This window comes from Engraulis encrasicolus, chromosome 20, assembly GCF_034702125.1.
Source record: "Engraulis encrasicolus isolate BLACKSEA-1 chromosome 20, IST_EnEncr_1.0, whole genome shotgun sequence".
Lineage (NCBI taxonomy): Eukaryota > Metazoa > Chordata > Actinopteri > Clupeiformes > Engraulidae > Engraulis > Engraulis encrasicolus.
Window position 1 is genome coordinate 36,555,604 of NC_085876.1, and position 27,500 is coordinate 36,583,103.

A 27,500-nucleotide genomic window follows, 5' to 3' on the forward strand; every position below is an offset into this window, starting at 1 on the left:
AGGTGGTGTTTGTTTAAAAGATGGCTGCCTTCAATATAGGCCTAAAGTGAAGGGGAAAATCCTGGTTGGTCTTCATTGTACGGACCTCGGAGGACTTTTACAGCCCTCGGATGAATTTGAAGTGGCTCTTCGAATGAAAAAGGTTCCCCACCCCTGCACTATAGAGCAGTGGTTCTCAACTGGAACAGTCTTGGGACCCACCATTTTCCACTCTCATTCTGTCGCGACCCAATATTTTTAGAGGCACTCGAATGACTGGTTGCATGCTACTATCTCGCATAAACATTCTGATTTTATCTATGACGACAGATGACACAAGTTCAATCGCCTATCAACATAAGAGTTGCAAATTGTTGCAGGAAAAGTTGGATGTTTTTTTTTTTAGCCAATCAATGAATTACGATTTTTTTCTAAACCACGGCTCCGCGACCCACCCATAACCCCTCCGCGACCCACTATTGGGTCGTGACCCACCAGTTGAGAAACACTGCTATAGAGTGCACCAGAGGGGTATACTAAGAAGCTGGCTCAGGGGTAAACCAGGTTAAGGCGCCTGCAGTCTCACCACCAACAGAAACCTCCTATCATTATACACAACAACAAGCACAATACATTTATTGCTAATCTCCTCTGGGATTAATAGGCCCACATGTTCATTGATTCATTTTTTCATTGATTGATGGATGGATGGATGGATGGATGGATGGATGGATGGATGGATGGATGGATGGATGGATGGATGGATTGATTGATTGATTGATTGATTGATTGATTGATTGATTGATTGATTGATTGATTGATTCATTTGATTTGGACAATGCACATTAATAAATACCTCAGATAATAAAACATCACTATAATAACTATGCTGGGGTTAGCATAGTTGCTAAATTTCATCCGTTGTCCTAATCCGTTGTCACTCAAGTCTTCTCTACTACTCTACTGTACCCTACTACACTCTACTCTACTGTATCCCCAAACCCATCCCATCCCCAAACATCATACACTAGCAGTCTCACTACACCAAAACACCATATGGCTGCAGTCGAAGGGCCCCCACCTGCCAGGGCCCCCCTGATTGGCCAAAAGTGAAAAATGGCAGAATTGTGACAAGATGCAATATTGAAAAAGTAATCTGTTTTATTGAGTACAGTTGGTCGACACGTTATCCTTAATTCCTAGCTCATAATTCTGACATAATCTGTGAATTTGTCCCAAAATTTGCCTCAAGGGGGACTTACATCAACCTATGCCTCGGGGGCTCCAGGCCATCTTAAAGGGACACTGTGCAGGAAATGGTCAAAAAAGGTACTGCAACTATGCTGCTCATTGAAACTGGGCTGCCTATTGCCAAATTTGATCTTTTCATGAAAGTTTACTAAGTAATAAACAAATATTTTCTAGTATGGTCCAAGTACAGTCCTTTTTGCCTCTAAAAATGGCTATTTTTGGAAATTCAAAATGGCGGACCATGGAGAAGATAACCCCTTTTCATGTATGAAAACTGCATTTTTTCCAGTCATAATGAATACTTAGAATTTGATGGTGGTGGTAAGTATTCATGAAAAACGTAACATTAGTGAATGGGCAGTATGAATTCTGGAAATAAACAACTACAGATCTCACACAGTGTCCCTTTAATCCGGCCCTGTCCACCATCCAGACACCACACATGAACCTCATATGGCAATAACCGCCTACACATTGCGTAGGCCTCCAAAACAAAACAAAAAACACACAACGCAAACACTCAGCAGAAGTGCAAAGCACTCACAACTCCCAAGCTAACCTACTGTAGCCTATGTGAAGGTGTGAATTGGTGTGAGGGTTGTTATAATCACTCCAATTCACACCTTGATGTGTGCTAATGAGTGACTCATGTGTCCCTTTGACCGCACGATGCTAGGTGTGGTCTGCAGCTTGCAGCACCACCTCCATTGTACTAGTCCAGGGATGTTAAACTCAGGCCCGGGGGCCAAATCTGGCCCGCGGAGCCATTTTATTCGGCCCACGAGATCATTTTAAATGTGTATTACAGTTGGCCCACATACACTATTAATGCATGGGGTAACAGGAATTGAACATGAAATTTGGTGTGTCACATTTCAATTACCATATACTGTACCATATACAGTATGATGGGAAAGAGTGTGTGTGTGAAATTTAACTATGAGTGAAATTTAACTATGAGTATGAAGTGCATCAACTGACAATTTTAGTCCATTTTTTAAAATAAATATTGAGTTCGGGCGTTCGGCCCGCGACTTTGTTTGAGAATTTTATTCTGGCCCTGTGCCAGACTTACAGTAAGCTAGGTTTATACTGGTAGTGCGCCGGCCGCGACTGTACAGAAACCTGCCATCACGCCCCCCTCTGCAGAGCTGAACGGACACCTGGCGGAGTTGAACGCTGGTGGTCGGTGCAGGAGTAGAATGAAAGGTCTTCAGAATGAAAGGTCTTCGAGGTCACAAACAAGTCAATTGCTAAAATTGATTAAAATCATTTAAAACCACCATGATGAAGATAAATAACAATTCTCACAGACACTAGTAAATAAATTGTGAAGTGTTTCAGTAATTCAATACGTTGTAGCCCCATAATACACGCCATTCCACCAATGGAATAGCGTAATAGTCATGGAAAAGGTTTTACTACCACTACACTAGCACATTACACAGTGCCTTTAGTAATGCATTACTACTTTCATTCTTGTAGAAGTCAGTGTACAGTGCAGTGGTGTAGTCTACGTAGAACGCAGGTATATGCAGTATATCCACTTCAAAATTTCAGGGGTTTCAGTATTCCCACTTAAAATTCATTGATCCATTATTTAGTATAGCACAAATATTTACAGTATACCCACTTCAAAAATGCTCAAATATACAGTATACCCACCATAAAAAAAGTAGACTACACCACTGGTACAGTGGTCATGTCTTAACAGGTTAAAGGTTCAGATTTCACACTCGTATAGTTAGTCCTACTCTGTTGGTGTGGTATTAACACTGCAGCACAATCCCTGTGGAAACACAGTAACCATCTCACAAACACCACTTGAACATGACACCCCAGCAGTCAGATCTCAACAATGAAAACCCATGAGGTCTGATCCGCTCATAATTACCCAGAAATCTGTCAGTGTCTTTCTCTTTAATGACAAAAATATTACACTTGTTTTAACATGTGCAAAGTAGTCTCAAGTGACTTTTTTCCTCTTTAATGACAGTTAACAAGTATTCCTATTGTGCTGTCATGTGCAAAGCAGTCTCAAATGACTTGTTTCCTGATGTGTAGACATATGTTCATGTTCACCTGTGACATAGTAACACCTCGGCAGCCATACAAGTCTAAATATTACCTCAGCACAACCAACAATACAAAAACAAATAATACATAAAAAATATCGTACATGACATGCACTTGCAGTAGGCATACACTCACACACAACCAGCAGATGAAAAACACTTCCACTTTAATAACACAAAAATACTAAAACAAGAACCACAATAAAACATACCCTACACAGTAAATGTTGCAGTGTTAATTCAACACTTATAGAGTTCATTTAAGTCCAAATGATGTCAAATCAACTCTCTAAGCGTTAAATGAGCACTGCTGAATTTACTGTGTACAAGACACAAACATACAGTACAGTAGCCATACACACACAACCAGTGCAGGAAAACACACTACCACATTCACAACACAAAAAAATACTAAAACAACAACCACATAAAACATATCCTACACGACATGCACTTCCAGTACTGACACACATAGCGAACACCACCATTTTAACATTCAAACTTCAACGGCAACTGAAGTAAAACACTGTATCTGCATCTTCTCTAACCTCAACTAAACCGCAGCGAGAACAGATGATAGAGAGAGAGGGAGGGAGTGGGAGAGGGACGGGAGGGAGTGGGGAAGGAGGGTGGTGGGTTGGGCAAAGTAGGGAGCCGTTGGTGCATTGAGTAGAACATGATGCCATATCATATTCATAACACATCGCTCCGCACAGCAGGCCCCGCGTTCACACACACACACACACACACACACACACACACACACACACACACACACACACACACACACACACACACACACACACACACACACACACACACACACACACACACACACACACACCGAGATGCAGCAGAGGCACCGGGGAAACAAATCCGCGGAGACAGTCATGCATTGTTAAATACATTCCTTTAGAGGAGACACACACACACATGCAAAATACTGTGAGCACACGTGCACACACACAAATGCACGCACACACACACACACATACTAAGATAGTCAATTATAGCTTGACACACACAGTCACTCACTTGCACGCACGCACGCACACACACACACACACGCGTACGCACACGCACACACTAAGATAGTCAATTATAGCTTGACACACACACACAGTCACTCAACTACGCACAGGCGCGCACAGGCGTGCGCACACACACACACACACACACACACATAGTGGTGTAGTCTACGTAGAACGCGGGTATACGGAGTATACCCACTTCTAAATTTCAGGGATTTCAGTATGCCCACTTCAAATTGATTGACCCATTGTATTGAATAGCACAAATATATACAGTATACCCACTTCAAAAAATGCTCAAATATACAGTATACCCACTTCAAAAAAGTAGACTACACCGCTGCACACACACACACACACACACACACACACACACACACACACACACACACACACACACACACACACACACACACACACACACACACACACACACACACACACACACACACACAATTTTAAACACAGACACAGAAATCCTATTATAAACAGAAAAAAGCATACAGCCTGGCTCTCTCTCTCACACACACACACAAACAAGCGCACGCACACACGTGCTTGCACACACACTCACACGCACGCACACACACACACACTCACACACACACACACACGTGCACACACACACACAGAAATAAAATGTGCTTAGCCTTATTTTATTTAGTGGGCACTCCCTTATCTAACCTCACACAGGGAAGGAGTGAAGGAAACATACTGCTACAGAGCGAGCGAGTATTCCCCTGGCAGCCAGCCCTTGACCTTGCTGTTGTTAGCACCTTGCTGAGGCATATACCGTAGGCCTACTGTAGCATATGGCGCCACAAGAGCAGAACAGCAGCTAGCTAACCAAAACATCCATCTTGGCTGCTGCAGAGCCCATCCGTTAGTCAGACTGCAAGATATCTTAATTGCGCATCTGATTTATTTAGCTATTTTGTTGTAAAAAAAAGAGTTTGTCTGAGTTTTGCAAATGTATCGTAACATACCATAGGGGTGCGGAGTTAGGGGGGCGGAGTTAGGGGTGTGGCGCTAGCTGACCAACATCCATCTTGGCTGTAAAGCCCATTAGTTACTCAGGCTGAAACACATTTTATTTTGTACAAATCAGATGACCTATTTACCTTTTATTTCACATAGTATACCTTATGTGTGCTGAGGCACGTGCTGGGGAAGGGTGCAATGAATTTTGCAGTTATTTTCTCAACTGATTAAAGAGTTTGCCTAAACATTGCCTGCATTCCATAAATGTCTCACAAAGTGCCTGAAACAATGTTCTGATGAAGTTTCCATCCACACCGTAATAATTTCAATTAGCTGTGATAAATCACTAAGCAAGCCATGAAATATTGTTGTAATCTTTAAATCCAAGAAAATCTTGTCTGGTGATTATTTCATTAGTCTGTTGTTATTACTGTAAGCGAGTAATTCGATCTATCAGCAAGCAATTAGCAAAAAAAAAAAAAACAGTGGTAGAAGCTGTCGCTTTACATTACATTACATTTAGCTGATGCTCCAATACAAACATATTGGTAACAGTTATTGACGGTATAGGGCCAGCTGAGCAACGTGGGGTGTGGGAAATATGGGGATGCTTTGCTCACAGGCACTGAATTACCCATCGGATGGGATGAGAGGTGTAGCTGTGGCCTAATGGTTAGGTCTTGAGATCAGAGGGTTGCCGATTCGAACCCTTACCTAGGACTGGGCGATGTGGAAAAAAAACTATATCACGATATGGATTACTTTATATCACGATAACGATATATATCACGATATAGAACAATTACATACGTTTTCAGTTATTCTCTTTATTTGCTCTTTATTTTTTCATGTCGCAAAACAACCTTTCTTTAAGATGGATCTTTTTATTGTTATTTTTACAGTTACATGAACTTATAGTGTGTATTGTGACAACATGAAATGTAATTAGATCATATTAAATTGTATACAACTGATAAAATTACTAGCAAGATATAAACGATATAGGAGAAAGGTCACGATATACACTTTTATATCACGGTAATGATATATATCGTCATATTGCCCAGCCCTACCCTTACCTTTCCTACACCAGTGTTTCCCAACCAGGGGTACGTGTACCACTAGGGTTACGCGAGAACACTGCAGGGGGTACTTGGAAAAATGAAAAAAATGTATGGAGCATAGTCACATTGGGATATAGTAGAGCATGAGTGAGGTGGTACTCATGGTATGACAAAAAGGCTTAGGGGGTACACAAGACAAAAAAGGTTGGGAAACACTGCTCTACACCACCATCCATGGCTGAAGTGCCTTTGAGCAAGGCTCCTAACTCCACACTGCTCCAGGCCAATGCCCTGTAGACCAATACTCCAATACCAATACCCTGTAAAATAACTGTAAGTCACTTTGGATAAAAGCATCAGCTAAGTATAATGTAAAGTAATTTATTATATGGTGTGACGTCATCGGTCGAATGCTCCATTCATTTCAACGGGGCTCCCCAACGTTCGCACGTCTGTTATTTTTCGATAACGGACGGGTTGGTCTATAACAGACCGCTGTCAATGGCAACAAGACTTTTCACTGCTAAAGCGACTTTTCAACAAGACTCTAATCAGCTGCTGTGATAGACAACACCTGTTGTCCTGGCTACCTAGCTGTTGCCTAGCGGTGTTCCACAACGGCACTGTTTTGTTTTGCGCAGCAACAATCTTAACATTAAATAGGCCTAAAGAAATGTCCCCGCCATGTGTGAATCATTTAAATATATCCATATAATAAGCGGGTTAACTTTCGGCGAGTCGGTCGCTTTGTGGAATAGCAGCACTTCAGAGAGAACAAGACCCCTCCGCTCCGCGTCGGGGTCTAAAGATTCTCTCTGTCGTGCTGCTATTCCACGGTAGCGACCTTCTCGCCGAACGTTAACCCATACGTAATGGATGAGACCAGTGTACAGTATGGGAGAGCCCCAGCTACCACAATAAACTGCCACTGTGGGGCCCATTGCTCAAAGTGAGAGGCTCAAGAAGGAAAAAAAACACTATCACTATCACTTCACTTTCTTTTACAAGTATAAGTATAAGGTAAGTATAAGTATAAGTATATATTTTTCTTCTCTGTTTTTATGTAAAGTGACCTTGGGTATCTTGAAAGGCGCTTAAAATAAAATGTATTATTATTTATTATTATAATATTGAATAGTGGCCTGCATCATCAGCAGTATTGGCTGTTTCAGATATAGTTTGCACACACGCAGGTACAACCAACAGTGTTTGTGTCTGTCGCTTGCCTCTCAAGAGGGAACCAAAACAGTCACCCTGAGGCCCTTACGTCAGTGGATACATCGGTAGTAGTGGGAGTAGTAAGCAGTCTGCCTCGTCAGCGAAGTCGCCCATTTCAACGATGACCTCAGCGGTGGCAGCAGCAGTGGCAGCCATGGTGGCATGGTGTGTGTCTTTATATATGGTGTGTATGTGTGTGTGTGTGTGTGTGTGTGTGTGTGTGTGTGTGTGTGTGTGTGTGTGTGTGTGTGTGTGTGTGGCCCATTTTAGCGATGACCTCAGCAGTGGCAATGGCAGCCATGATGGCAGATGGTGGGACCTGCCTAGTCCAACCCGCCTGGCATGGTGTATGTGTCTTTACATATGGAGGGTGTGTGTGTGTGTGTGTGTGTGTGTGTGTGTGTGTGTGTGTGTGTGTGTGTGTGTGTGTGCATTTGGAGATACACAGTAAATTTTACAGTGTTAAAATAACACTTAAAGAGTTAAAATTAACACTGTTCTAGTGTCTATTTGGTCCTGCTCCAGATCAGTGTTAAACACTGATGTTAGATTTATAGTGTTAAGCTAACACTATAAAGAGTAAAGCAGTTTCGGGGAGCATACAATGGCGCAGACAAACTCCATCACCTCGAGGAGGCGGGGGCTCTCTGGAGTACTTCTAACTCCACACAATTTAACAACTTCATTTGTCACTGACACTGGAGAGCATCTCACTCCATTTGGTGTTGGAATTACTCCAATAGTGTTAATAAGCCTTAACACTGCAAAATTAACACTGGCAAATTTACTGTGTAGAGAGAGAGAAAGACAGAGAGAGAGAGTGTGTGTGTGTGTGTGTGTGTGTGTGGGGGGGGGGGGGGTGCACGCATGCATGTGTGTGTACGTCTGTGGTGAGGAAGGGAGCAGGCCAGGTCCGGTACTGGTTGGCACGCCAGGTCTGGCACAGTGGGTTGGTTGGTGGCGCCCTGCTGTGCCCAGTGCTGATCTAGTCAGGAGATGAGGTAATTTGGGGGCAAGCATAAAAGGAGAGCTGTGTGACTATGTGTGTGTCCCTGTATGTATGATGTATGTAATTATGGGCAATGCAGGGAAAGCCGTTGTATGTTGTATGTTGTATGTTGTCGTATGTTGTATGGGATGTCATGGGAAAGCAGTTAGGGCATCAAACTTGTAAGCCCAAAGTTGCCAGTTCGATCTGCCAGGTTGGTGGGGGGAGTAATTGACCAGTGCTCTCCCCAATCCTCCTCCATGACTGAGGTACCCTAAGCATGCTACCGTCCTGCCTCACTGCTCCCTTGGGGTGTCGTTTGAGGTTGCCCCCTTGCACGGGTGAGGCATAAATGCATGCATTTTGTTGTGTGCTGTGGAGTGCTATTTTACAATAACAATGGGAGTTTCCCAGGTGGGCTTTCATTAATTGTGTGTGCATGCATGTACACCATCTGTCTGTGTCTGTGTCTGTGTGCATACATTTGTGTGTGTGTGTGTGTGTGTGTGTGTGTGTGTGTGTGTGTGTGTGTGTGTGTGTGTGTGTGTGTGTGTGTGTGTGTGTGTGTGTGTGTGTGTGTGCGCGCGCGCATATGTCTGGGCGTGTGCAGGGGGCATGTCTGGGGGGGGTGCTTCCAGTGTCGCCCATTGACACTCACCCTTTTGAACTCTCTCTGTGTGCATACAGAAGACAAGACGTCAATTTTAACTTCTAAATCACCATTTTACATACAAGGCCACAGCGGAACTTAGTAAGATGAAGCCAGACTTGAATACAGCATGTGCCAAAATAAAAGAGCTAACTGAAACTGTTTTGTGTTATTTTCACCTCTTCTCTTTCTCCTTTCTCCTCTCTCTCTCTCTCTCTCTCTCTCTCTTCTTTCTTTCTTTCTTTCTTTCTTTAAATATCCTTGAGTTTTTGACAAGGGGCGTGATGAACAAAGCGAGACATGGCGCTGCGCTCAGTGCATGGCCAAATGTATGCCTCCCTTTGAGCATGTCTCATGTCGTGTCCTACAATGCAGACCTTGAGCAGTGCAGCCCTACCTACCTAGCCTACCTGCCTTGCTGCTGCCTCACTGCCTGCCTGCTCTCCCTACACCGCTCTCTCTCTGTCTCTCTCTCCCTTCACTTGTCCAGAGCCTGCTCCTGGCAGTGGTGCACACACACGCACACTCACACGCACACACAGAAACGTACGAACGCACGCACGCACACACAAACGTACGAATGCATGCACACTCGCACGCACACACACACACACGCATGCACGCACGCACGCGCAAGCGCACACACGCGCATGTACGCACGCACGCATACACACACACACACACACACACGCACACACACACACACAAACACACACTGGGCAGAAAGGAAGGAAGCAGGAGTCTTGTGTTCTGTCTGCCTTCCTGCCAGTGAGAGAGTGTAGCCAGACACTTCAGGCATCAAACGGAGAAGGCTTCCAATTAGATGGCTGTTCTGTCTTCTCCTGTCCACTGAAGTAGTGCCTGCATTGGCACTGGCGCTGCAAGCTCCTCCGTTCCTTTTCCTGTACTGTAATTTCGCAAAAACTTCACAGGGAAAGTGTAAGATGCAGGTTCTTTTTTTTCATAACTGGCGAAAAGCTTAAAGAGAAGGGGAGTCTGATTTAGCTCTTAGGCTCTCGGCCTGCATCGACGAGGCTGAGGGAAAAGTGAAAGGCGGATTTTGAAAAAAGGCCCTGATTCATGGATCAAATCGTCTATTCTGAAAATAATTTCCCATATAATATGATGATAAACCCATGCGACTCAGCACATGAATATTTTACTTCCAGAGCGATTCTGTGATGCAAAATATCTGTGCACTTAAAATGTCTGTACATTTAAAACCAAGTTCCAAATTTTATCAACCACGCTTCCATGAGAGACCAGCGCAGTCGGATGACCAAAAGCTTGGCTATTAAAAATTTAAATGTACAGCCATTTTACTTCAAGATTTACAGTTGTCGCTGGGCACCCTTCAATAGAGTGTGTGGTGCGACTCATTCACAGAACATTTTTTTTTGACAGATTCCTTTATTGCTCCCTTAGGGAAATTTGAATTCTTCCAGCAGGTTGTGTTTAAAGGTTGTAGTCCCCATCTGACTGAGAATAAAAAAGCTCACAGTATTTACAGGCTTTGCTGAAGGTCAAATGTTTCTTTTTTTTCTTAAGTCACGCCTGAAACCTTTTGGCATAATTGCAGTAGATAGAGAGGATGCGTCGCGAGCCCTCTGCCATCCAAGGGTGAAAGGCTCCAGTATGTGCCAGACCTCTTCATCGCCACAGCAGGGATGTTTTTGTGTCCGCCGGCCGGTGATATTTACCCACCTGCCTTATCAAGGGCTACAGAGATAACACTGAGAAGCTCAGTCCACAGTCGACAAACACACACAGAGACACACACACACACACACACACACACATACATACCCACGCACGCACGTCACGAACCCACATGCACAAAGACACACACGCACACACACACACACACACACACACACACACACACACACACACACACACACACACACACACACACACACACACACACACACACTCAGACACACACACACACACACACACACATACAAACGCACGTACCCACATGCACAAAGACACACACACACACACACACACACACACACACACACACACACACACACACACACACACACACACACACACACTCACAATCACACTCACACACACACACACACACACACACACACACACACACACACACACACACACACACACACACACACACACACACACACACACCAACCCCCCAACACACACACACACACATTGTGTTCTTGGATAAGGCGAGATATATAATATGAGTGCAGCATTTTTGAAAAGCAACCCAGGGCCCTGATGCATTCGATAATAAGGCATTCCGGAAATGGGGATGGGCAATTAATTAAGACACATCAAAGTACTAATCTTGGGCGCTGGATCAGACCAGCTCAGTGCAGGATGGCACTTGTGAAAGGTGACCCATTGCCCTGGTGGTCAGTAGCACATTTGTGAATGTACGGATGGAAACTTAATTGATAAAATGAATCAAACCAACATAGCTGTTAATTGACAACGACCAAGCACACGACTATCGCTGTTGTATTCATCATTTAGTAAACTCTCGAGTCTTTATATTCTGTTTGTTCATCGGTGTGTGTTCATGTACACATTCTTGAAAGTGCAATGTCATGTCTTGCCATGTGACTCTGGGCAGTCCAGTCAATTACACATTAATTTCAAATATTGATATTGCCCAATACGGGAAATTACTGTGCATCTCGAACATTCTTTTGCCATATTTCAAGTCCTATGTGAAAGCAAACCTGGTAATTGCAGCCTCTTTCATCTAATCACTCCTAATGCCTAACCTACTGTACCGCCCAACAGTGTTGCGTGAATACCACAGATAACCTTTTGAGTGATTTACACCCCAAAGTGACAAAAGTCATGGTGGTGGAAAAGTGAATCTACTTGAACAAATTGCTGCTAATTTTTTACTTGATGTCTGCCAACATCTGTTCTCATACACTTGAGTGAGTGCACATGCAGCTGCCGCTGTGCCTCTGCCAGGACTGTAAGCCTGGTCTCAAAACAAGTCCAAGTTTCATAATCCAAGCCCCTGCTTTACGTAAAGCTAAACGGAGTCTAGAGGAGAGAACAGACGGTGGGTTCTTTTCTTTCCTAAGGCAAGTTCCTCATACAGTAGTTGTTGTGAGGGAGCGAAACATCGTTAACATATTTTTCAAGACATAAACGGTGACATGCTGCATTTAAGTCAACCGCACCACTGACATTTTGTAATGTCAAAGTAGCCCCCAATGCATGACTCCAAAAAGCTAATCCAACTGCACTGCACCACTCTCTTTTACTGCTCCGAAACTTTACCTTGAACAGCATATGGCTGTCTCCAAAAAGCCGTTACAGCTGCATTGTGAGGTATCCGGGTGGCTTGGCAAACAAAACAACAAAAACTACAAGCAGTCCCTGAAAAAATAATCTTTGTCTGGAACAGTGTGTGTGTGGCTCATTCTGAACCACACGGTTCCTACTTGCAATGTTCAAATCACTGCACATGTCTGATTGTCCTAACAAAACATCATGCTGAATCTTGACGTGATATCTTTTTTAGTAGCATGGCTTTGCATCCATAGCCTGGTCCTGACCATCCCATAATACTACAATTTCATTTCGAATTCATGGTCTGGGGGTTGTTTGATCTGATGTGATTGCAGGAAGCGGGAAGTTTGCACTCAGTTCTGGTTTGAAATGATTGGACAGCCCTCACCCAATCGCAGACAGTTACTCCACAACAACATAGCGCAGGCGTTTACGGTATGGTCACGAGCATCCTCCCCCCTTTCGCCCCCACCACCCTTTCTCTTCGCTAATTGGCTGTTTTCTGGGGAGGGTTGGCCGGCCAAATCCTACCGCTCAATATCACTCCACAGAAAACAGGGGCCAGACTAGTAGTGGAGCCCAATCCTTTGGCGGAAGTACGTAGGATGGCGCGCGAGGCTATTGCATCCATGCATGACAAAAAAAACTATATGCAGTACCTGAGAGGATGAAGAATATTCCGGAAACGAATGCCAAGATGGTGCGCTGGGGTCGGATGTGTCCGATGTTGCTGATGACGAAGGCGGTGAAGACGAAGAGCAGGGACACCATGGGGAAGGGAGTGGCCGTCCTCACCATCTCTACAGTGGGTATGGCAGAAAAACACAAATCAGGGAGAGAGAGAGACAGACAGAGAGAGAGAGAGAGAGAGACAGAGAGAGAGAGAGACCTTTACAATGCTTTTATTGACACCATTCACCCATCATACATTAGCACAGTACAGCCACTGCCCAAAAACAGACCCCCCCCCCCTTATATATTCATAATCAGTTCCCCGTTCTGCCCAACCTCACACAACTTACTTATTTATTATTGTTCTAGCCCCCTCTCCTCCTTTTTATGAAGCTGCTAATGCACTTTTTACAAATGCACTTTCACTTTTACTAATGTACTTGTTGTTTTTAACAGAGACATTTCTATTTTCTTATTTTCTTTAACATCTCTTTTTTATCTATCCTACATATACTTTTTAACCTCCTGGTCCTGTGTTGTATGTATGCTGTCTACTGTCTTTGCACAATCTGTATGTTATTGCTGCAACAAATGAATTTCCCCATGGCGGGATAATAAAGGGCATACTACTACAACACACACCCCACACACCAAATGTTTTAAAGGGTCCCTCTCAACATCATTGACCAAGTGAGTGTGAGAGAGAGAGAGAGAGAGAGAGAGAGAGAGAGAGAGAGAGAGAGAGAGAGAGAGAGAGAGAGAGAGAGAGAGAGAGAAAGAGAGATGTCTGAGATAGAAGCAATAAGCTGCACTCACTAGCTTATTAACCCTGTAAGACACAGCCCCTGTTATAAATGAACTGTTTCACGAATGGCAATGGCCAAGTCCTATTGTCTTATGTACTGTACTGTACTGTCTTATTGTCTGTGTACTGTCATACGGTAGGGACACATAGGACGCGAAGCGTGCAAAGCGAAGAGAGGCGAATTTCAACTGCCATCAGGTCGTCGTGGCGAATCAAATGGAATGGAACAGTTATGTTATTGATTTGAATGGGCCACGGCAGGCGAATTCGCTCCTCATTTGCATAACATTAAACTTTCTTTAATAATTTCGCTTTGCTTCACTCCTGTTCGCTTGCTTTCGCTTGCCATCGCTTGCCTTCGCCTGCCTTCGCCTCTCTCATAGGAATGAATGGCAAAGTTCGCAAATTCGCGTGTATGTGTCCCTACCGTTATTGTCTGTGTACTGTCATAGTGGTGTAATACTATTGTAGTAAAGGTTTTTCGGTGACTATTGCAGCGTTGCACTACTGGAACGGCACGCATTAAGGGGCTACCATTAAAATAGTTTTTTTTGCACCATGTCCCAAACAAACACTAGTCATTGTCAATGTGTCTTCAGAGCTTGAGGGTGGATTTTGTTTGATTGGGACATGGTACTATAAATCTTAAATGAGAATAAGGTATTGCGTACGTTTTCACTAATGTACTGTACGTAATGTGATGCAATTAACATGCACACAAAGCAATACTCAAAATATTTTTGAGTTTGAGCGCACATACGTTTCTATTGAGCAATACGCTGTTTATTAGGGGACATAAAGAAACACAGCACATAAGATGGATCATCGGTGGATCAGTGAGGATCGAAACGGGAGTTTCTTTTTATTTCATTGTGAAATGATGGATTTGCCTTTCGCCTTATGTGCCATACTCACTCAGGATATTTGCAGTGTTCTCGGTGACAATCTCGATTTCGGCGTCAGAACTGAAGTACTCTGCAGCCACACATCTTCCATTTTCCGCCCCTGAGAAAGAGACAGAGGCAGACAAAAAAAGAGAACAGCAGAGGGAGAGAGAGAGAGAGAGAGAGAGAGAGAGAGAGAGAGAGAGAGAGAGAGAGAGAGAGAGAGAGAAGAGAGAAAAGGAGAGGACAGACACAGAAAGAGGAAGAGAGAGAGAGGCAGAGAGAGAGAGAGAGAGAGAGAGAGAGAGAGAGTAACAGGCAAGAGAGAATAGACAGGGAAGAGAACAACAAACAACAGACATAAACAACAGACAAAAACGGAGAGAGCATGAAGAAATTGATAGAACTGGAAAGCTGAGATGAACAGATGGACGAGTGGGGAAGCAAGAGAGAGAAAAAAACAGGGAAAGCCAGCCGAAAAAAGACGGACATTTTGCCAAAGATGATAGGGACAAGAAGTTAAACACAAGTCATAGACCAGTGCACAGGACTACAAACAGAGATAGCGTAGTGAGCCCCAGTCAACCATGTCAAAGTCACATTTTAGCCCCCAGACAGACAGGCAGCCAAAATACGTCAGTCTTACATCAAATCCAAAAAACACAGAAAAGCAAATGGCTGTCCTCCAAGCACTCTATCATGGCCACACAACACTGAACATTAATCACTGTTAAAATTGGCTTGTGTAGATTAAACACTCATTTGAGTATTGACAATCGGCTAGGGAAAAGGGATGGACTGTGGTGTTCTGCCCAGACAACACTTTGGTCTGGGAACGGAAGATAAAAGGCTGAAATCCCCGGACTAGAAACAATGATTCGTTTTACGAGTGTACCTGAGGACAACAAAAGCAACATTTTCACAGCTATCAACAATGAAATGTAACAAATTGCCATTACAAAATAGTATGATAAGTAACTCTCGAAGGATTACAAGGATTGCAAGGATTTTGGTTTGTCCATGCCTGGATATACAAAAAGTATAATATGCAGTGTAATTAGAATTGTCCGACTGGTGGGGGGTGTAATTGTGCAAACATGCTTATAGTGCTTCATTGAATATCTCACACTGCTATACAAAACACTCTGTGTTGCAATAGTGCATATAGTACACAATTGGATTTTCATATTGATCTACAGGCAATCTATAGCAGCTACTCCAAAATAATAATACACTCCTTTAGCCACCCATAGTTCCTTATCTCTTCAAATAGACCACTCTAATTTCTGCTGTGGCTCAAGGTCAGGGTAAACCTTAGCTTTATCCAACTATAAATGATAATGAAGATGAATAATAGGTACCCTGCAATTGAAATGATTTCTCTGCCCGGAGTAGGGGCCACATAATGTGGAAATTAATAGGGATCATCTGCCGCAATCAAAATTTGCCACTGCTTGTGTGGTTACCACAAGGTCAAGGTTGAGTTGGTTTGCTATGCTGATTAGCAAGGCACTTCCTTGTGACTTCTTTCTCTGAAATTTCACTGCACTGGCGTTTAGTGCATAGTGCACACAGTGCGCTGACATATTAAGTGCCTAACGCTGTGTGAAAGGTTGGAACATTAACATGGGGCTCTTACTGAAAGTGACAAACTGGCATAGTCCTACCTTGACGAAATAGCGGTTGGCTTCTGTTTATATCACTCAGCTCATCGTGCTTGTGGTATTTATATTTCCTTCCTCCCAAATTATAACTATGCCGCAAACTTTTTTTGACATGACGAGGTTGGTCGTCTCGTCAACATTACTTACAGAAATAAGAGACTGTTGACAAAACTCTTCTACTGAACCAACATCACATTTCTTCATGTTACGTAAATAACCGTTTAGTGTGCACCGCGCCCATCATTCACACACTCCATTTTTGATCATTGCTAGAGCATCATCCATTTACTTTCAGTGCACTAAATCTTCAGTGTGAGCACCGTACACATTGAAACATAGTGGCTGAAGTGCACAAGTGTGCCATTTGAGACATACTGTCAGGCTCTGGATGAATTCATCCATCCAGTCTTTAGCATTCAGTCTTTAAATTATATACTTTATATGTTTTATTTACATTATCATTTATTTATCATTACTATTTGACTATTACAATTTTTCATGTTTTTTCCCTTTTGCTTCTGTGTTTTCTCTTTTCCCTTTGTGCTCTGATAGGTATAGCTTTTGGAGGGCCTCTTGTGGACTGGTGTTGCGAATTAGCATTTGTGACTCAAACAAATGGTCCAATGCGGTCTTCCTATGTCCACATCAAACAAACTGCTTTAATCGAATTGAAACTCATCCTCACTTTGCAATGAATGCGGGCAACAACAACTCCCTCGCTGTGTGTTTATTCACGGAGCTCTAGTTATTTACTCCATGACCAAATTTCCTCCTCCTGCTGGCACCGGATTAAGAACCTGAAACCCACTGATCCTAAAACCAACTCCCTGACTTCTAGGTCACCGCTGCCCCAGTTATCACAATACCTCCCTCCATGCTCCCTACACCAGTCACGAAGTAGACCCCACAGGGGCCTGTGTGCGTGTAGGCTACCATCTTATTTAAATTGTAGGTCAAGGTAAACTTTATTCATCCCCTCTGGTGAAAACATTTAAAATTGTAGGCTACATATAGCCAAGTCTTCTTCTTTGGACACATGGACAGTAAGCTCCACTCTGTATCTTACATCTGGTGCATATTACAGCTACCTGAAGTACAACAGATTGCAGATTCCCTTTCTGACACTCTGTACTGTGCGGATTATTACAATCTGTCAATACCTCTGAGTAGCCACTTGGTCATACACCTATCAGCAATGAAGCAGACTCTCCGTACCTATTTTAATGTTTTATTTTTGTATTTTTAAAAATTGATTTAATCAGGGTAGTCTCTTTGAGGCCGTAGTCTCATTTGCAGGTAATACCTACCTACCCCTTTACAGGTACACCAACCTGCTACTTTCTACCCAGAGTAGGTACCTACCTATCCAGGCTTCGCCCTCGCAGTGACGCAACACCTTCGGCTCTGCTACACTAGCTCAGGAAAACTGCTTGTTCAGGCAGATTCGAGTTCCCCCTGGCAGGGGAACTCCACCCACTTTGTCCTGAACCAATCAACCGAGGATCTGGGTAGAGGTGTGTTCAAGGCAGTGACGTGGATTAAGCAGAGACGTTTTATTGGGACTATAAGAAAATGTTTGGTTTAACTTTTGGCTCAGCCTTTTCTGCCCTGGACCAGTAGCAAACCGAGGGAGGTGGGTCAACCGTGCCGTTTGAGAACGTTAGTTGTTATGCTCTTGGTCAGACCAAGTCTGGAAGAGATTTGAAAGTCATGATAATCAGGCTAGTACCTACTGGCCACAAAGCATCTTTACAGGTATACCAACCTGCTACTTTTCAAGCAGAGCAGGCAGTGGTGTAGTCTACGTAGAACGCGGGTATACGGAGTATACCCACTTCTAAATTTCAGGGATTTCAGTATACCCACTTAAAATTGATTGATCCATTGTTTTGAATAGCACAAATATATACAGTGTACCCACTTCAAAAAATGCTCAAATATACAGTATACCCACCATAAAAAAGTAGACTACACCACTGAGAGCAGGTACCTACCGGCCACGAAGCAGACCCTCCAGAGTCCGGCGTGCAGCGCCATCTTGACCTGCATGGACTGGTTCTGCTGCAGCACGATGCCCTCCTCCATCAGCAGCCAGTAATCCGTCGACACGGCAACGCCCACCAGGAGAAGCCCACACGCCCCGAACACAGACGACAGCAGCGTGAGCGCTCGCGTGCTGAAGGAACTCATCTGAGGCGGAGAGGAGGGATGGGGAGAAGGAGAAAGAGAAACACATCATTTTTTAGAAATAACAACAATAATAGTAATCAATAATAATAATAAATATTTTATTTTTTTTCACACAGATGACAGAAGCATGAGCAATTGCGTGCTGAAAAAACTCATCTGAGGGGATAGAAGGAATGGAGATTTACACTTTTCAACACCCATTTATTTTGAACCGTGTCACTAGTTAAAAGGGTAACATTACATGCCATTCAAATTGACACGTCACGCACACTGCGAGAAGGAAGGAACATCTGTAACATCTGTACCAATTGAATATAAGCGTACTTCCATCATGAACTGCCCACAGTCTCTTGTTCACACACCATTTATCATAAAACATTGGGGGATTTTCTGTCGCTTTAAAGTAGGCAATTTCTGTTAAAATCCTTGATTCGACCAGAGTTTTAAACATATCGGTCAGATCCAACACTTTTCCTCTTTGCTCCAACGTATAGCATTTCCAAACATTTTGGAATGAGCAAGAGAAATGTAATCACTAATTTTCTGTGGAAAGGGCCCTGCAGTGTTCATGAACCCTGAGGACAAGAGTGTGAGCGTTTGCTGAAGAAACTCATCTCTGGGAGGGGAAGAGATGGAGGGTGCTTTCCAATATGCAACCTTGCGTCCTCCACTTGTGCTTTTGGCCTCGTACCAGGAAGTAATATGTCATGATGACATCACTGACAACAGCATTATATTTCAATATCTATCAAAAGCTCAATTGTAAAATCATTTCTCATGTGGGATACTGAATGAAAAACAGTCCCCCCAAAGTTGTTGTGGCTAGGGTGACAGCTGGGAAACTTTATTGTTTTCTCCACAGAGGCAGGGACAGGAGGCGGGGTGAGGCCACAAGCACCAGTGGAGGACGCAAGGCCGCATATTGGAATGCACCCGGAGAGTGGGAGAAAGAGGGAGATGTTATCAGAAATAATAACCAAAAAGGGGGTGGTATTGCTGTGTCTGAGTCTGTAGGTAGGGCCTCAGGACAGCAGCGTGAGCATTCGTGTGAACCAATCTGTGGAAAGGGAGGCAGGGGGTGGAGACGAGAGGGAAAGTAAGTGTTAGACAAGCAGATGTAAGACATTGTGGGGTGTATCTACATTATGGACAGGACAGAGGAAGTGGCAAAGGACAGTAAAATACAAGATATTAGAGGGGCATATCATTAGATGGGCACATCATGTCCCAAAAACACATGGAGATGGAGCACAGAGCTACTGTAGATGTCAAGAAGAAGAGACTGACACGGAGAGAGCTGAAGAACATGGCCCATGACAGATGAGGGTGTACACAAGGCGACGGTACTGTAGAAAAGGCTAATTTTTCAGAAGAAATTTAACCCATTGTTACCAGAATGGCATTGATCAAGCCGTAGTGCATTACTTAAGGCTCTGTGTTGTGTCATAACACTGTACTACTATGGTAGTTACGCGTGACTATTACAGCGTTCCACTGGTGGAACGGCGTGCATTCTGGGGCTACACGTCCAAGTCAATTAGCCCCTTAATGCACGCCGTACCTCCTGTGGCACGCTGTAATACACATTGAAAGTTAAAGGGTGACGCCGCAGTTTTTGGCCCAGCCCTTTCCGAGATATGAGCTATTCTAATGGGGGCAACTTTTGTTTACATTTTTTAAAAAATGAGCATAGGCCTACTCCAAATATTTTCCCAAAAGGTATCGCTGTTTGCAAACTGTCTGCTGATGTTGCATAACCTTTTGGATGTTTTTGAGAATAAATAAAAAAAAAATTTTGAAATGTAAACAAAAGTTGCCCCCATTAGAATAGCTCATATCTCGGAAAGGGCTGAGCCAAAAAATGCGGCGTCACCAGGTACTGACAAGTCAAGGGTAGCGTGAGCAATACAACAGCACATTGAAATTGGCAGGAGTTGCCCTATAGTAGTACTATATATATAGTAGCCACTATAGTACTACACTACTATCACAGTGCTCGGGGCCTTTAGTAATACATTACGACTTGGTCATTGCTATTGTGGTAACAGTTAATTTACAATGCCGTGTCTTAAGGGGTTAAGTCATATGGTAGTGTAGAATAAAGAAAGAAAAACAAAATACACATATACTTAGACAAGAGGACAACGTTGTGGTACTCATCTATGGGTGGGACAGAAGAGATGGAGAAGGGGATAACATCTATGGTGAATATTGATATGGTGGATTAAAAGGACAAAGATGAAAGAGACAGAGAAAAGATTTTAAAGAAGCAAGTATAAGAGAGAGATGAGGTGTGTGCTAAAGTAACTCATCTAGAGGGGTGAGGCAAGTGGTGGGGAAAGAAAGAAAGAAAGAAAGAAAGAAAGAAAGAAAGAAAGAAAGAAAGAAAGAAAGAAAGAAAGAAAGAAAGAAAGAAAGAAAGAAAGAAAGAAAGAAAGAAAGAAAGAAAGAAAGAAAGAAAGAAAGGAAGGAAGGAAGGAAGGAAGAATAAATTATTAAATCTTGGGGGCCTTACCCAAACTGCTTTGTCTACAATGCATAGGTCAGCCATTCCCAAACTTTAGCATACCATGGCTCACTTTGAAGCGTGAGAAGGTCCGCAGCCCGGCGCCAAACCAGGGATTAGACCAGTGTTTCTCAACCAGGGTGCCAGGGCACCCTGGGGTGCCGCAGGCCCCCCTCAGGGGTGCCTTGAAAACGTGACTGATAAATCAATTATGTAATATAATACATATTTGTCTAAATTCATACATAAATGCTTAGTCAGTGGAATCTTTCATGTGCCATTTACACACAATAAAGTAAATTTAGGTCACCCCAGTAAGTTGTAACTTCGAACATAGGTTGAGTTACTTTTCTAAGCTTGTGTGATATTGGATGCGATACCATGTTACAGCTTGTTGGTTTGGGGTGCCTTCACATTTTTCATGAATTGAAAGGGTGCCTCGCCTAAAAAAAGGTTGAGAAACACTGGATTAGACTACCACGAGCACACTTTTTCCATGATGTGTTTTCCAACCTGTCACTTATAGTTTACACTATGCATGAATACAAATAGCGTGAAAAATTTGAGAGTATATTTTTAGGATGTTTTGAGGCGCACCTGTAGCATCACCAAGGCCCACAGTTTGGGAATGACTAGCATGGTGATTTTATAGCTAATTGTCTGGGAAGGGTGCAAATCGAGACAAAATACATTTGGCAGAGTAGAGGTGCAGCACTTTCATAGTGAGAACAAATTAGAATAGAAAAGTACATAGAAAGTCATAAAAACAAATGAAAGAATGGGAGAGGGAGAAGATTGTACTATAATCATAATGAAAATAGAGAAAGAGGTGCTGCGAAAGTAGCTATCTACTTACCAATCGTAATAAAAGAAATTAAGACGGAAAGCAAAACAAAAAAACAGGACAAAATAAGCAGAGAAATGAGAGAGAGAGAGAGAGAGGGAGAGAGAGAGAGAGAGAGAGACAGAGTGAGAGAACAGAAATAAGCGTAACATGTCTCACAGACATAACAAGGCAAGAGGTGAGATGAGAATGGCAGAATGACAGGGACAGGATGAGAGACAAAGATTCAGGAGAGTGAGGTTAATTCATTACAGGCTCCTTTAGAATGGCAAGGAACCACATGTGGAGATTTAGTGATGGAGGGTGTCCAAGAGCGCCATAAGCACGGCCGGATTACTGCACAGGGGTCCGCATCTCGAAAGCGTCTTTGCTAACGACGGTAGCAACGTCCTTCGTAAGAGCGACTCAACTCTCTCTCTACAGCGACGCTCACCACTAAATCCAAGGGAACGGTAAGACGGTCTTAAGACGGTCTTAAGACGGTTAGCAACGACAAGAATCGAGAAACGGACCCCAGGATAGATATGGCTGTAGCCTAGGGGCCCACACCTGTCAGGGGGCCCCTGATTGGCCACAAGTGAAAAATTGCAAAATTTTGACAGGATGCGATATTGAAAAAAATCATCTGTGTTGTTGAATACAGTTGAAGGGTATGTTATCCTTAATTCCTAGCTCGTAATTATTACACTGTCTATGTACATTTGTTGCACAACTTGCCTTCCAGGGGGGGGGCACAGCAACCTGTAGCCTAGGGGCCCAAGGTTATCTAAATCCAGCCCTGGCCATAAGAGTGTGACAAGCGAGCAGTGTGGCGCCTCGTCTTGCCTCATCGTAATTATTTCATTTTCATCCATCATGCACCCAGTTGCTTGCCCTGTCTCAATTTCTGTTCAATTCATTGGGTTTATTTACTTGGTATAGAGCCTCGAGTGATGCCCCGCAACGCTGTGTGGATAAATAATTTGTTTTGTAAAATGCTATCGAGAGTTAAATACTATTGAAAGTGTACTTTTTCACATTATTCTCAGCAGTCCGTCATCTCAATTATTTCATTACATTACATTACATTACATTATATTGCACTTAGCTGACGCTTTCATTTATTCAAAGCGACTTACAACTATTATTTTTTCAGGGTATTGGTTACAGTCCCTGGAGCAATGTGGGGTCAGGTGCCTTGCTCAAGGGCTCTTCAGCCATGGATGGTGGTGTAGGGAGAGGTCAGGGGGGGGATTCGAACCGGCACTAACCACTAGGCCACGGCTGCCCACACATGGTAGATTTCTTCCACCATGCACCCTTTGAGATGATTGCCCTGTCTCAATTTCTGTTCATTTTCTTTAGTTACTAGGCAAGGCCTTGTCATGTTGTGCCATGCCACACAATGTATTGTGGATGGAGAGAATCTGTTTTATAAAATGCTATTGGAAATACATACTTTTTAGGGCTGTAACGATATTGTATCGAACCGAGAAATCGTGATACTCATAGTCATACTTCACTCCAGAAAAACCACCACATGACATGATGTGACAGTGCTTCCAAGCTTGAAATCAATATTATTATTCTAAAGCTTAAGAAATTATGAGTAGCCCTTTAACCTTTTCTATGTATAAACGATCTTCAATAAGATACATTTAACAAACCGTGGGTAATATCGAACCGTAGGTCAAAAATCGTGATACAAACCAAATCGTGAGTTGAGTGTATCATTACTGCCCTAATACTTTCTTTTTCACATTCCTATTTGCTTTCTGTAGCCTACTCTGGCTCATGGTGGATACTTGCTAAAATGCTTACTTCCAGGAAGAAAATCGCTATCAACATTGTACACTTTAACTGTACTACAACGGGATGTCACTGTGTTTCTCCGTTCCCAACCATGGGGAATCCCAAATGTACAGTATATACCGTCAGGAGTTCATCCATTCAAATTTAATGTGTGCGTCTAAAATTACACCGACACCCAAATCACTGAGTAAATGCACATGTTCAACATGACAGGATGCTGGTCCAAATGACCCGAATGTAATTCTGGTTTAAAGAGGTCAAGATGTTCTTTTTATTTGGCCGAAAGCTGGAAAATGGAGGAAATGTAGTTGCCATGTTATCTCATCTCAAGTGCTCCCTGTTCATCCCCCAAGTGTTGTTAATAGTGTTAATGGGAGGAGACAGAGTGTGTGTGTATGTGTGTGAGAGAGAGAGATAGGGAGGGAGAGAGAGAGAGAGAGAGAGAGAGAGAGAGAGAGAGAGAGAGAGAGAGAGAGAGAGAGAGAGAATGAGAACAAGAATGACAGATAGAGAGATAATAATGAGAAAGAGAGAGAGAGAGCAAGAGAAAGGAGTGGGCGTTTGATGTTGTTTACATGCTGTCAGTTGGTGTCTCAGATCAAATGTACGGTACAGTTCTCCTGGGCCCCCACACGGCCGGGTGAATGAGGAAGTCTAATTAGCCCGGGTGCTTATGAATGGCTGTCGGGAGACACTCTGGAGGACCAGGGAACATCTCCACCAACCGCTGATGGGCATTGTGGTATTGCACCTCATCATCTTCATCATCACTTTCTTGTGATCAGAGAGGGAGGCCTGAGCGGCAACAATGTTATCGCCTCAATAATAATAATAATAAAAAGCCTGGAGTAACTGTGTTTGCGGCACCTTTCTCTATGATTGCACATCTCTGCAACTGTACCACCTCACTGCAATCACCCTGAGCCCTGAGAAATTAAAAAAAGAACCTTTGAAGAAGATGCCAGTGTGCGGGAGTTGAAGCGCGCAACTGCACTGATGAACAACTGAACCACATATCTGAATCAACAGTAAAAAGACAGTATGGGGATATAAAAACTGTTTTATAAACTGCCTCTATCTTCAGACTGGTGTTGCCCACTGTGTTGACTGGCTTAGAATCAACACCCAGAATCAGATTTCGGTGAATGCGTATGCTTTAGCTAGTGGTTATACTGCATGTGACGAGTGATGTATGTTTTTGTTTTTTTGTGGAATGGGATGCACATTTCCCACTTTATGTCCCTAGCGGCTATGGATCTAGCAAGAGGCAAAGGCCAATACAATGTCCCATAGCAACATCCATGATTTTCTGGCTTGGCCGCCATTCTGTAATGGAGAAATTACATTGGAATGCATTGGGAATGTATACAGGATTTCTACATAATATGGTAAAAATAAATGTATGTAGCTATAGAAAATTCTTCATTTATGAATGCTTATACCAGATTTTATACAGTGAGACCAGAGAATGTTCATGTTGCCATTGTTCCAAAATGACTTAAACAGTATTTTTCGACATTTTCATTTTGTTATTGGAAATGACTGTTCAGACATCCTTTCATCTGTGAATTCTAGCAATTCAAATATTTTGAGAACATACTTTTTAAACCTGTATAAAATGCATTTTGCAATGCAATGCAATGTCCAATACAAAAATGGCAGTTTCCCAAAATGTTTCAAAAGAAATCATTTTGCAGCAAAGGTCTTCATATTCTTCTACACTGCATTTTCTCTACAACCTGCCTTCAGAATCTACATTACAGTATACCAGAGGCCTGTCCTTGCCATTCAGATAGCTTGTGTGTCTTCGGCCAGGAGCAGGAATTAATTATCGGAATTACCTGCGGTGAGCGCACAGGTGGAGCCATATAATTGGGAATATCTTGTAGCAGCTTATTATTACACAGTATGTTGTGTCGTGCTAATTCAACTCTAATTCAACTTAGAGTAGAATAAGAGAGAGTAGGAACAACGCAAGGAGTCATACGTGTGACTCTCTAAGTGTCAAATGAACACTGAAAATGTGCTGTGATAGAGTCTCTCTGCATCCAGTCTCCCTCAGTGGCCGGACACATCACATACCATGAGAGGCACAGCGAGGCACCAGAAGAACTTTAATTCAACTTAGAGTAGAAGGAGAGAGTAGAAACAACACCTGGAGTGATATGTGTGACTCTCTAAGTGTCAAATGAACACTGAAAATGTGCTGTGATAGGGTCTCTCTGCTGCATCCAGTCTCCCTCAGTAGCCGGCCACATGCCATGAGAGACATAGCGAGGCACCAGAAGGTAGCTATGGTGACCGGTGACACTGATGGGAATACTGTATGTGACGGAGAGACAGAGGGCATTTCTCAAAACCTAGTGTGCACACTTCCAAGTGTATCAGCCTAATTAGTCACTCTCAGTGATTGGATACTCTTTGTTGGATTCTACGGAGTATCCAGTCACTGAATGTGACTAATAAAGAGTATCCAATCACTGGGCGTGACTAGTTAGGCTGACTACACTTGGAAGTGTGTGCACTAGGTTTTGAGAAATGCCCAGAGTGAGTGAAAGATGCAAAGGTTAGAGCAGAGTCACACACTCAACTACAAATCTTGTAGCCTAGTTATTCAGAGGGATGCCATGCTATGCCACTATAAATACTAATGAGTCTTATGCCTCTTTTCCACTGACGGTTTTCTGGTAGGCCTACAGCAGTGGCTTATTCTATGTAGAACGCAGGCATACGCAGTATACCCACTTCAAAGTTTCAGGGATGTCAGTATACCCATCTAAAATTGATTGATCCATTATTTAGAATAGCACAAATATATACGGAGTATACCCATCTAAAAAATACTCAAATATACAGTATATCCACTACAAAAAAGTAGACTACGTCACTGGCCTACAGCTCGACACAGAGTGATTCGACTGCCACTTTTTGCTCTTCGATTGAGCTGTGTCGTGCCCAATCGAAAAGCAAAAAAGCCGCGCTGTGTCGAGCTGTAGGCCTACCAGAAAACCGGCAGTGGAAAAGAGGCATTAGTTGCAAGTGTGGCTTTTCTCTAATAACTACTGTACTGATTCATTTTCTCCACACATCGAAAACCTTTCAAAACATTCTGGAGTTACAGTAAGCGGACTTCCTGAAAAAAGAAAACCCTGAAAGACACAAAGGCACAGAGAGATGGAGAACAGGACAGACGGGACAGACAGACAGACGCAAATGAGGAAGGTGAAAGATAAAAAAAGAAGGGGAGGGGGAAGGGGGACATATGGCCCTTTAGGGGCCAGCCATCAACATTCAAACAACTCTGTGCTGTGGTTAAATTTAGACCCACTTTAATTCCCCTGAATCTGAAATACATAAAAAAAAACAGAGAGAGAGAGAGAGAGAGAGAGAGAGAGAGAGAGAGAGAGACCACCTTCACGCAGTGGGAGGGGGGGGATGGGCTCGTTAGTGTTCATGTGTGAGCTGGACACATGAAGTGTGAGGAGGGAAGAGGGGAGGGAGAGAGGAGTGGAGAGGGGGGGGGGTAGGACGGCCCTGCAGCAGAGTTGAACATGTGGAATAATGAATTTCACATGAATGGCAGCTAAAGCCACTCGAGTCAATGGAGACTGCAT

General features: G+C 43.2%; 1 protein-coding gene across 1 annotated transcript in view; it reads right to left on the reverse strand.

Annotated features, from left to right (window-relative positions):
- cacng7a (calcium channel, voltage-dependent, gamma subunit 7a) overlaps positions 1-19,776 on the reverse strand; it is a 39,956-nt gene extending 20,180 nt beyond the window's left edge. Inside the window, exons 1-4 of the mRNA XM_063185860.1 lie at positions 19,723-19,776; positions 18,550-18,745; positions 14,923-15,012; positions 13,190-13,330 (exon numbers count right to left, since the gene is read on the reverse strand). Coding sequence (XP_063041930.1) covers positions 13,190-13,330; positions 14,923-15,012; positions 18,550-18,745 — 427 coding nt within the window. The 5' untranslated portion in view covers positions 19,723-19,776. The remainder of the gene's footprint in view (positions 1-13,189; positions 13,331-14,922; positions 15,013-18,549; positions 18,746-19,722) is intronic.
- Between the last annotated feature and the right edge of the window lie 7,724 nt (positions 19,777-27,500).